The 12,189-nt window shown below is 36.6% G+C and overlaps 1 protein-coding gene across 3 annotated transcripts in view; it reads right to left on the bottom strand.

Annotated features, from left to right (window-relative positions):
* The window catches only part of LOC117400596 (cadherin-18-like), a 244,325-nt gene that overhangs the window by 79,288 nt on the left and 152,848 nt on the right, over positions 1–12,189 (bottom strand). For all 3 annotated transcript variants that reach the window (XM_034000784.3, XM_034000786.3, XM_034000785.3), the window contains one exon: positions 11,174–11,649. In XM_034000784.3, the coding sequence (XP_033856675.2) occupies positions 11,174–11,401 (228 nt within the window). In that variant the 5' untranslated portion in view covers positions 11,402–11,649. The remainder of the gene's footprint in view (positions 1–11,173; positions 11,650–12,189) is intronic.

Here is a 12,189-nt window from a genome sequence, read left to right as displayed (position 1 = left end):
CCAAACTTGAAAATGAAAGTTCCTAACTTCCTATTATTATTAATACATATATTGACAATATGTCTCTTCAGCATATTTGACCCACTTTGTATTTTTAATACAGCAAGCAACACGTCTAAAGGCAATGCCGCAATACCCAACATTCAGATCAGAAAAACCTAAAATGCTATACTAATGGCAGTAAAGTGCAGTAAGCAATGCAGAACTGTAGTAAATGGCAAAGTAGGCTGTCAAATTGTTGTAGCAAATAGCACCGTCTATACAAAAGTGTCACTGTAAAACATTGCATTGAGGTGTAATGAAGAAGACTTGTTTAGTATTAACATCATTTTTGGAACCACAAATTGCCTTTAGCTTTAAAGTCAATTGCCTTACCTGCATCGCATTATAGTTTTTTTTTATAATGATGCAGATTTTTTATATATTTCTATTACATAAGAGTAGCTGTTATTTACTTTAAAAATGCATTTAATAGAACCCTGTATAATAAAGGACTAAGCTGTACCCTAAAAAACCCTAGTGAATCTACAATGCTATTTATTATAAACTAAACTACAAAACAATTAATGAAAATTCTTCAGCACAATGATAAAGGGATAGTGATAATATTTCCAATACTGTAAGAAAACAGATTTAAAAAATGTATGTATCACTCCTTTAAGCTCTGAGTCTCCAAATGTACAAGTGTTTATATGGTGACAAAGCCTGTAGTGCTGAATGTCCTTGGAATAAAGTTGTAAACAAGACTCTTACTGGCATGCTTCTGTTACCTATCAGCATGACCTTAAGGTTGGTGGAAATGGAAAATGACCGGACAATTTTAAAAATCTTAATGGGTTCTATATACAGCTGCAAGAAATTAAATAGGTCAGTAATTAGGTCTGACAGGCTTTAGGCCTGGTAATGGTATATGAAATTATGCCTTCCATCTGGTTTAGGTGTAATATTAATTTCTATCACCATCTACTAAAAAATAATATTACACTGCTGAAGTAAAAATAATCCTGCACATAGGTGCCATATTCCCTCTGCTCAATTATGTAAATGGGAAAAGGTGGCCATCACAATGTAGAACTAAACAACTGAGTCATAGCATTTTTCTTAAGGTTTGCTGTACTGATATTTATAAAAATGGAGAAGTGATAAAAATGTTATCTTGTTTCCTACAAACACAATTTAGAATAGCTTGATGCACTCGTAAATTGAGCTGCATTAACTAACATCGTTAGTAACTGTAGCTAACAAATTAGTTCCATACATTTTCATAACCATGAATATCCATTCACTATATAGGCCTCTAATAGGTCCAGGAGTGTTCGCCGGGTGAAAAATAAAAATCTTCTAAGGATTGTAGTGCATCCAAATCACTCTCCCTCCTGCAATAATGTTGCTTTTCTGTTTCCACAGTACACTGCTCATTTCAAACCAGCGCACCAACACTGTAGCACAGGGAGCATGAAAAGGTTAAAAACAATGTTTGGAAAACATTTTCTTTCTCCTGGTGAAAAGTTGAGCTCTTGTAAACACTAAAGGGATTCTGTAGCATTTGAATATTACATTATTAAATCTGAATATGAAGATGACAAGTCAAATTAAAATATGTCCTTTTATGTTAGTGTTCACAGTTAATTCTCTCGTATTCACAGTGGTGACATTGGGAGATGTATTTCATCAATAGAGGGACACACCCATACAGTATTTTGCAGACCAGGCAATTTGCACTTCAGGTAAGGGACACAGCACTAACAATTTGACAAAAAATAAACAAAAAGCCTCATGTATTTGATTAAACTCTAGTTAGTCCTATGGAATATGGAATATGATGTATCATGCACATACCACACACAATCCCCATGATTCCCCATGATTCCATGGGTAATGAGCAGCCAAAACATGGTATGGCTAAAAGGGGTGAGTAAATTGCCTACTCACGATAAAAAGCCATGCAAATTGACTATAAACTGAGGGGTTTTTTTTGTAACCCTAAATATGTCATTATATTTTCCAGGTTATCATTATGTTTGGGAGGTGACTGGTTTCATTAATGTGTATATTATTACATATAGTGGCTCTCAAAAGTATTCACCCCCCTTGGACTTTTCCACATTTTATTGTGTTACAACATGGAATCAAAATTGATTTAATTAGGAGTTTTTGCCACTGATCAACACAAAAAATGTCCATAATGTCAAAGTGAAAAATAAAATCTACAAATTGTTCTAAATTAATTACAAATATAAAACATAAAATAATTGATTGCAAAAGTATTCACCCCCTTTGCTATGACACATCTAAATAAGCTCTGGTGCAACCAATTGTCTTTAGAAGTCGCATAATTAGTTGAATGGAGTCCACCTGTGTGCAATTAAGGTGTTTCACATGATTTCAGGTTAAATACACCTGTCTCTGGGAGGTCCCACAGTTGGTTATTACATTTCCTAACAAAAACTACATCATGAAGACAAAGGAACATTCAAAGCAAATCCGGAATAAGGTTCTTCAAAAGCACCAATCAGGGGTAGGATATAAGAACATTTCCAAGGCATTGAATATCCCCCGGAGCACAGTAAAGTCCATTATTAAGAAATGGAGAGAATATGGCACAACTGTGAATCTGTCTAGAACAGGCCGTCCTGAAAAACTGAGTATTCGGGCGAGAAGGGCACTAGTCAGGGAGGCCACCAAGAGGCCTATGACAACTCTAAAAGAGTTACAGTCTTCCACGGCTGAGCTGGGAAACATTGTGCATACGGCATGAATAGCCTGGGTGCTTCACAAAACTGGCCTGGGAGAATGGCAAAAAGAAAGCCATTGTTGAAAAAAACTCACATCAAATCTTGGCTAGAGTTTACCAGAAGGCATGTGGGACTCTGAGACCAAGTGGAAGAAGATTATATGGTCTGATGGGTCCAAAATAGAGCTTTTTGGCCTCAGCACTAAGCGCTATGTTTGGCGCAAGCCTAACACCACACATCATCCTGAGAACACCATCCCTACTGTGAAGCATGGTGGTGGCAGCATCATGCTATAGGGATGCTTCTCTGCGTCAGGGCCTGGAAAGCTTGTGAAGATAGAGGGCAAAATGGATGCAGCAAAGTACAGAGAAATCCTGGAGGAAAACCTGCTGAAGTCTGCAAGAGACCTGGGACTTGGAAGAAGATTAATCTTCCAGCAGGACAATGACCCCAAACATACAGCCAAAGCCACACTGGAGTGGCATAAAAACAAAAAGATCAATGTCCTGGAGTGGCCCAGTCAAAGCCCGGACCTCAATCCAATTGAGAATATGTGGAAAGAGTTGAAATTTGCTGTTCACCAAAGGTCTCCATCCAACTTGACGGAGCTTGAGCAATTTTGCAAAGAATGGGCAAAAATTGCAGTGTCCAGATTTGCAAAGCTGGTAGAGACTTATCAAAATAGACTCATGGCTGTAATTGCTGCCAAAGGTGCCTCTACCAAATATTGACTCAAGGGGGTGAATACTTATGCAATCAATTATTCTCTGTTTTGTATTTGTAATTAATTTAGAACAATTTGTAGATTTTATTTTTCACTTTGACATTATGGACTTTTTTGTGTTGATCAGTGGCAAAAACTTCTAATTAAATCCATTTTGATTCCATGTTGTAACACAATAAAATGTGGAAAAGTCCAAGGGGGGTGAATACTTTTGAGAGCCACTATAGTTCAATATAGTAGTAAATTCAACAAATAATTCAAAAGACATGTGTAATTATGTTTCTAATAAAGTGTGTTTCTTATTTTTATAGGAAAACAAAATGTAAATCAGCTGTACAATATCGCACATATCAGTGAAGCAATGTATACAGTAAGTAATACATAGATTGAGATGCAAGGTCCTCCTACATACACAGACAATGGTTCAGTTGTCCTACCTTACAATTCAGTCCTGTTCAGATCAATGAAAAAAAGTATGAAGTGGCCGAGCAGTCCTGAGCAGATGCAAGGAGTTGAATAAGCCAAGGCTGTGTACTTCAACAGCGATCGTTGTAGCCAAGCAAAATTTGTACTGTGATTCTTAGTAATAGTCCCATCCCCCTTCCCAAAAATGTTAATAAAATAAATTCATGGGACAGGAGCAATGAGGAAACACCTCTGAGATTAGAACGGAAGGAAAGTGCTTTTGTCTTATTTTTTACTCTGATGGGGAATTAAAGACTAATCTCACCGCTCAGGGAGAGAGCTAGGCTGGTGGTTTTCTCCTTGGAGAGGGGAGGATCAACTGCAAAGAAGAGTGTCCAGAGCTGATGGGAGATGAGATGAGGAGAAAGTTGAGGAGAAGCAGCACAACGGTGGCTGAGAAGGATCCAGCAGTTTCAGAGAGCCAGACTCTTGGGCTGCTGTGACAGCCGAAAGCGAGCTGGGTACCAAAAAATAATTGACCCTGGGTGGCAATGAAATATTAGCCCCTCCAGCAGACACTGAAGAGAGGTGGCGTGAATGGTGGATAGGTATACCTTGAATGCATTGGAGAAGTTTGCCTTGTCTAACCAGGACCCTCAGCTTGCTGCATTGATGAAGGAGAAGAAGTGAGGTCTGGTCCATGGAGATGAGAGAGCTTATACGCTACTGTAGGAACCCCCTGGTTACAGAGTTACCCACGACGGCTATTGAAGAGGTGTCTATGCGCATGAAGGAGCAAACATGCTCGGCGAGGGACAGACTTCCCCTGGAAGGGATAGTACGGGCTGGCACGTCAACACCCTGTAGTGGGGTGAGCAAGAGGGTAACAAAAAAAAAGCCTGCTCAGGGGGATGGTGCAAATTGCTACGTTGAAGTGGTCGAGGAGGTTGTCTTTACATTGAACAAATACGTTATAGAACATTCTGAATGTTTAGTTATTATTATTATTATTATTATTATTATTATTATTATTTTAACAAAAGCAGGCCTTCCGACACCATTGCACACACATTTCTTCACATTTGGGGAACTGTAATAGAGTCGGCCTGCGTAATACTGATTGGGATACTGATAATCGGGATTTCTGTTTAAATGGGATACAACTCTAGGAGACAGTTCTTCCCATTGCTATTTATGTCAGTTGATTGGGACAGCCACTGATTGGGACTAAGGTTGTCTCAAATGCCTCTGATTTACTTAGGACAGCCACTTATTAGAGATATTTTTACTTCTCCCGAGGCGTCCCGATAAAGCGGTGCTGACTGTACTTCACATTTATTTTTTTCTTTCTTAAAACAGTGTATGTGTCTATGACAGATCATACGCTCTGCACATGGGTGCACGTGTGTGTGGGTGAAGGTTTGGTGGCTGGTGGCCATCTTGGTGAAGGGACAGCCTGCAACCAAGATGGCCATCATTTGCACAGCCACCTAGTTAACTGAAAGACAAACAATCACCCCTGGCCACATGATATACAAGGAAGGGAGAAATGTGTGTTTGAGAGAGTGTGTAGGATGTGGAGTGGAGAGTGTGTGAGAGTGTGAGAGAAGGAAAACACCAGGATAGCCATACCTTGGCTGTTCTGGGGTTTTGTTTATTTTGAATAGTTTGATTTTTGTGATTATTTGTGAATTATTAAACGTGCTTTAAACTGCAGTATCTGAGTCTGCGTTTGCTATTCCTGCCGTTGACCAGCCTTGACCACCCGCCATTACACCACAATGTCAAATTCGAAGAAGCAAAACTGCCAAATGCACAGATATATATCGACTGAAACATATTCCACACTGATACTTATTGTACACTATACCTTCTTTACATGCTATGTATCCTGTAGGAACAAAAAAACTGCATTAGCAATGTAGGTTAGTAAGTGCGTTTTATTTGGATACAAATGTTGGAAGTTTTCATAGTGTCTCTTTGCCTTCTGCCGTTTCACATCGAAGATATGATAATTAATTTGTTCGGTTTGATTCTTCAGTTGATTTTATATATGAATAAAAATAACAAAACAATTGTTATTATTTTGAAAAAGATATTTCATTAATACATATATAGCACAAGAGACAGCAATTGTAAGTTGTGCGTTTGTTGTAAACCCTAAAGAGTACCACTTTAAACTCTAACAGAAGCATGATCACACTTTTGTTGCAGGAGGGGTAGCTAATTTTTTATAAGCGATGACCACACAGTATTTTGTGATGTGGAAATGTATTTTTAAAAGATGATATTAAAAAAGGAAATAATAAAAACTACATATGATCTTGTCAAGTAGCCCCATCAATGGTTATCTTGAAATCACTGGAATGCATTACAGAAACAAGATATTGAGTTGGATGAAAAAGAAAGCCTAGCATTTCTTTTGAACAGAAAACAAGATGAAAGATGTTTGGGACATAGCATGCAGGCATTTGAGGCTAATTTATAATCGCCTTGGTACCAAACTGGAACAAAGCTGTGCAGAAAAAGATGTAAAGCAGAAACATAGTCATTTAGCACTCGCGGGGAGGGTCAAACATTAATGTAAACAGGATAATCCAACTAAATCCAGATTAGTTTTGCTACACTGGCCTGCATCATTACAAATTAAAGCTGCTGTACGTGATTATAGCAAGAACTTGCATCTGGATTCCAGTGGGGAAAGTTAGCTATGGCAACAGTAAGAAGGAAATTGCCAAAATGTAAAAGGTCTGTGAAATGAACTAGAACAAATATTAATGGGCAGAAACAATCCCACAAGAAGACAAGTTTTCTTTTATAGTCACAATGTTAAATACATATTCCCCAAATTGTTTATCATGAAAATAGCATAAATTCAATTTAGATTAGCATGAAAGGAAGCATTTATTTGATTTTGTCATTTGTCACATTCCACCAATTATTAGATTCCACATAAAAATGATCCACTTCAAGATAACATTGTACAAGCTCCTTGGGATGCTTTTAAAAAATCCAGGACATAGCAGCACGTGATGTAGCATTTTAGCAGGTAAATCGTTTAAAAAAGGAGTAAACTAAAATTGTATTATACTATATGTGGGGATTAGTTATAAAATAAGATCATATTACATTATGTGATATTATACATATGGGCAGTTGTCAATATTTTCAGAAGTCCAGAGTCAAAGAGGTATCCACTGAGACATCTGTCAAGCATTTTAAGACGCGCTGTTTAAAAGTATTTTTTTTTCACAGTCAAACAGGTTTAAAAGGCCCTGCATATCAACAAAGCACTCATTAGGCATCTCCAGCCCCGCCCCACCCTTTCGTTCGCTATCGCTTTCACATATGCTAAGAAATAAATAATAATAATATCAATCATCTCCTGATCACTCGTTTTATCACCAAACTCCTCAATAATGCAATCCAAGTCATTATTTTATTACTATAACATCTCAAAAAAGCTCTGCAAATGTCCGTGATAGTCTCTGTGCGCTGATGCAGTATCAGCCAGCTTGTTTCCTTATGACCGCCCATATGGGATGCCAGGGGCAGGTGACTAATCATGAGATACGCCTTTTTTATTTTTATTTTGTTTATCGGCTTGTCTCGGCTCCTGTCGCTCCCACTCGGCCATTGAATGGTTTTCTCGGCTTTTTCCGGAGAAAAAAAACAGAAACCTGTTTTTTGCGTTTTTTTGATGATGTCGGACAGGGTCCGACAATGGACCGGATAGGAATAATTGCAATGTCGGACCAGGTCCGACAATGGACCGCAAAGGGTTAAGCTTTCCCTTGAGCATTTATCTACGCTATATTTTTCTTGAAAGAGATTCCCAAGTTATAAACAGCTTTTACATTCCACCTTCACTTGCAAGAAGCTGTTATCAACCCCCTTGTCAGTGTTACTATGTTTTAGTTATTTCTGTGTGATGGGATTTAACTCATACTGACAAACACTTTAAGTCATTGCTGAATTTGTTGGATGCCATTTAAAAACAGGCTTTTTATGGAGGATAAGGTTATGATAAAAGGAGTACTCAGACCTAGATTAGAAGAGGAGGGGACTAATTAAACCTGCTGGTTGATTATATATATATAGTGATAAACCTAAGGGCATGGTCCTGAATGGGAGATATGTGAGGACAGAGATTTTGTTAGGACTTTGTTTTTTTCACAAAATGGAGGTCCCAATAGGACTACAGTTCACAAAATGGTCGCCCGCCACAAACTACACTATCCAGGATCCTTATCAGGTAATTAAGGTATGTCAGCACACCTGCAGCTCATCAAAGGTGATGACCAGCCCTACAAAAGGAGCAAACTGACGGCACCACAGAGAGAGGGGAGTTTGGTGCTGTGGTTTGAGAGGGTTGGTCGTATTCTTTTTTATTTCTGGATTGCATTATTGTGTATGACCCTGGACTGTTCGGATAACCCTGTTGGCTGTTTTGACCCTATTTTGGATGACTACCTGATTGTATGCGAACTTTGGATTGACATTACAATTTACCTGAAATGTATTTGCTTATGATTGTAAGTCGCCCTGGATAAGGGCGTCTACTAAGAAATAAATAATAATAATAACAATGATTATCGGACTAACCCTTGATAATAAACACACCGGAAACATCCTGTTTAAAATAAACTTGCACTTGTTGTGTCTATTGTGTTGTCCCCGCTCATACTTGTGACCAAAGTACACAAAGAAGGACTAACTATGTCACTATATATATATATATATATATATATATATATATATATATATATATATATATATATATAGACCTGTAGTGTGAACATTAGTAAAGTACACTGCCTGATAGTTTTTTCTTGGACTAACTAATTATGCAACTACATAAATAAGCAGGGGGAATTCATTTTACTACAGGGCTTTTTAACAAAAAGCTAGGAATGGCACTAGTGCATACTTACTGTTCACTATCAGTATTGCACTCCATAGATGTGTATTGTTTGTTCAGACAAGGTAGCAGATTTTTGTGTGTAAGGAAATGGATAGATTGGGAGCACTTGAGATTTACTCAGGTACCACAGGTACAAACCTGTGTATACATGTAGCATGGGTATGTGATGCCTTGGGTGACTTTATTGCATTTTTGATGTGCACATGTTTTTAATTTATTATTTACTAGTTATTTGGGGGGTTATTATGGTGTTTTCTTATATACAACAGTCAAGACGACAACTCAATGGCTGCTTATTGCATCTCCAACTTTAAAAATGCACAAATACATACATTTTCCAAATACCAATTTTGGAAAGTGATACTTGATGTATGTCTGAAGAAAATAAAAGCGCTTGGCAAAATACAATGTGTTGCCCTTAAACAGTGCACACAACTTATGGAAAAAGTATAGACACCAAAAAAAAAGCCACTGCTTGCAAAGCAAATTAAAGGCTCAACAGTGAAAATGAAGAAATCCCCCCACAAATAACACATCTCATTTGTCTGATGCATATATATATATATATATATATATATATATATATATATATATATATATATATATATATATATATATTAGTTAACTAAATATAGCAAAAGCAACTCAAAATATCTATATTGTGTTAAGATAAAAGCCCTGTCTTCTTACAGAACAAGATACTACTGCTTTTCCTTAAAATAACATATATAATACAATAGTAGCTTATATTTTAATAATAAGTAGCTTCTTATTATAACTAATACTGCCTTGTAGTGTTGCATCATGACAGTTGGGAGGGAAGGGTCAAGTTGTCACTACAGAAAAGCACAGGGCAATGTCTCTCTTACAACAGGGTTCAGTAAATACACTGTGCCCAGCAGAGTAAGACTATGTTAGTCTACTTAACAAGCAGCAGACTTGGCTCTCCAAACTGTTTGAAGCAATGTCCTTTCATCTTTTAATTTGTTTTCCACAACATCAGACCTATTCATATTGGATTAAACCACCACAGGGTAGCTCTGTTTTGATTTTATTAAGTGTTTCTGATATCCTGTGAACAAATCCTAGATATTTGTATATGAAATATCTATAATGTTCTATAGAAGAAAAAAAAAAACTGCAGTACAGACTTGTTGTTTTTCTATAGATGTTTCTACAGATTTAGAGTATTTTGTAGAAATCTATAGAAGACAATAATAATAATATTATAACAACCCAAACACAAACTAAGCATTAGAACCAGATGTGTACATATTTTTTTCCTGTCTCGTAATGGTGTGAGGGTAAATATTATAAAAAAATGCAAGGCACCTATGACTTTCAAATGTGGGTGTTCCAAAATGAAAAAAAGGATAAAAACAAATCACTTGACACCTCTTGAAAAGGAATTAAAACAAAACGTTATATGACAGGAACACAAAAACAGAGTACTGGTAATGTTACAAAATGAAGAAAAAAAAAACATGTGAAGGATCATTAAGAAAATTGGTGTTATGTTCATATTGGTGCTCTTATTTATTCTATTTTTTCTGAAGAATTAATTTAATTATGTACTAATGTAATCATTAGAGTTGAACTGCTTTTACAAAACTATATGTTGCATATACTGATTGAATCAGACTAAAAACCACAGAAAGTACATTTTATATTGGAATATTTACCCCTCTCACCCATTATTTTCTTTGCTCATTCATTCTGTCTCATTGCACTTTATGTCAAATGATAAGAATGGAATTATGCGTAATTATATGTGTTACTACTATCATTACACATAATTCTGCTTAGAGAACTCAATCACTGTAACAATGTTACCCCTTTTAACATGATACTGGAATTATATATTAAACTTTCTACTTCACTGCTCCCATTTTCTTGTCATTAAATGTGATATAGTACTTATCCACTGGAAATAATTATTCAGTGAATGGCCATTATACAATTAAAAAAGGGTCTTTACACAGGAAGGTAGTTTCATCTATGTATATAAGGCTAATGCTGCACTCCCTGTGGGCTGTCAAGAACAGTAACTTGGCACGAACAGGATTCAAACCACTCTTGTACTACAAGTGGTTGCTTCCCCATAGGTGGTCCACTGGTGACTCTTGTGTGCTGGGATTTGGATTTGACTAATTATTGGGATGTACTATTCAGAAAGAATACAAATTAGGTAACACTATCTAGACCATGTACAAAACTACTGAATTTTTCCAAAAACATTTATAAAAAATAAATAATAAAATAAAAATAAAAAAACCTAGGCAATGTATCACAATTCTAACAACAGCAGTACATCTCTGTGGCTGCACATACAATTATGTCAATTATTACCATTTAACATGAGTTAAGTAAACATGAAAGCATTACCTTTCCTACATACTGATGCTCCGGTCCTATGTGTTCTTCTAAAACAAAGAACTGGTTCCAGACCCATCCACGCTTTGGCCGATGGTGCACCTCAGTCTCCCCTTCTATGTGCTTGGTTTGATTTTTAGTCACTTTCATTGAACTATGATGAGATGTCCCATAGCACCTCTGAACAAAGCAGAGGCAGACCAAGACAGGGCAGAGGCAGGATGTGGTCGTAATTCTCATGGTAGGAAACTTGCTTGGAAATTTCCCTCTACCTTTTGTAACGATAATCCTTTCACAGCTCAGCGCCGGCAGTGCTAAATCCAAATTAGGAGGCCAGTCCAAAGAGTTCTTTTAAGGTCCATGGTTTAACTGCCCATTAGGGGAAATGTCAAGCTTCATTTACATCATGGAAAGACAGGAATAATCTGCAAGTGATTTTATTTTCGGGGGGGCTTTACAGCAGGTGAGAACAACTGACCATTTTGTTTCTGTTGGAAAAGAAAGAGAAGAAAATTCCATCACCTGAAAGAGTAGGTATTACCAATCTTTCACAGTGTAATCTTGGACATGCATGAAGAAACAGGAGAGACAATGCTGGACTTGTTATGTGATATTGCATTCTGCCCTGTATAGAACTGAATATTAAAATAATTATGAATTATATGTTTTGACATTTTAAATCCTACTTAAAGTTCATGCATGAGATTTAGTCTTGCTTTATTATACTGGATTTTGTTTCCTTTATTACACGTATATGTTGTGGCAAACATGTTCTGCACACTAAATAAACCAAAAGGTTAATACTCATTCTAATATATGTATGTATTTGTATATTATGATCTTAGTTTCAGAATAATATACTTCATATAACTGAGAACAATAGATCAGTAAAGGTATTTAGGATTCTGTTGCCAGATTTAAACAACTACTGTTCTCATTCTACTCTAAAATAGGAAAAAACAACACAGCAAACTGAGATTCTGGGATGATTGAAAGAATTACATTTGGGAAGAAAAGATATTATGTTC

Source organism: Acipenser ruthenus, chromosome 4 (assembly GCF_902713425.1).
Source record: "Acipenser ruthenus chromosome 4, fAciRut3.2 maternal haplotype, whole genome shotgun sequence".
In the NCBI taxonomy this organism is placed as follows: Eukaryota; Metazoa; Chordata; class Actinopteri; order Acipenseriformes; family Acipenseridae; genus Acipenser; species Acipenser ruthenus.
This window is presented reverse-complemented; position numbering and strand designations above follow the sequence as displayed.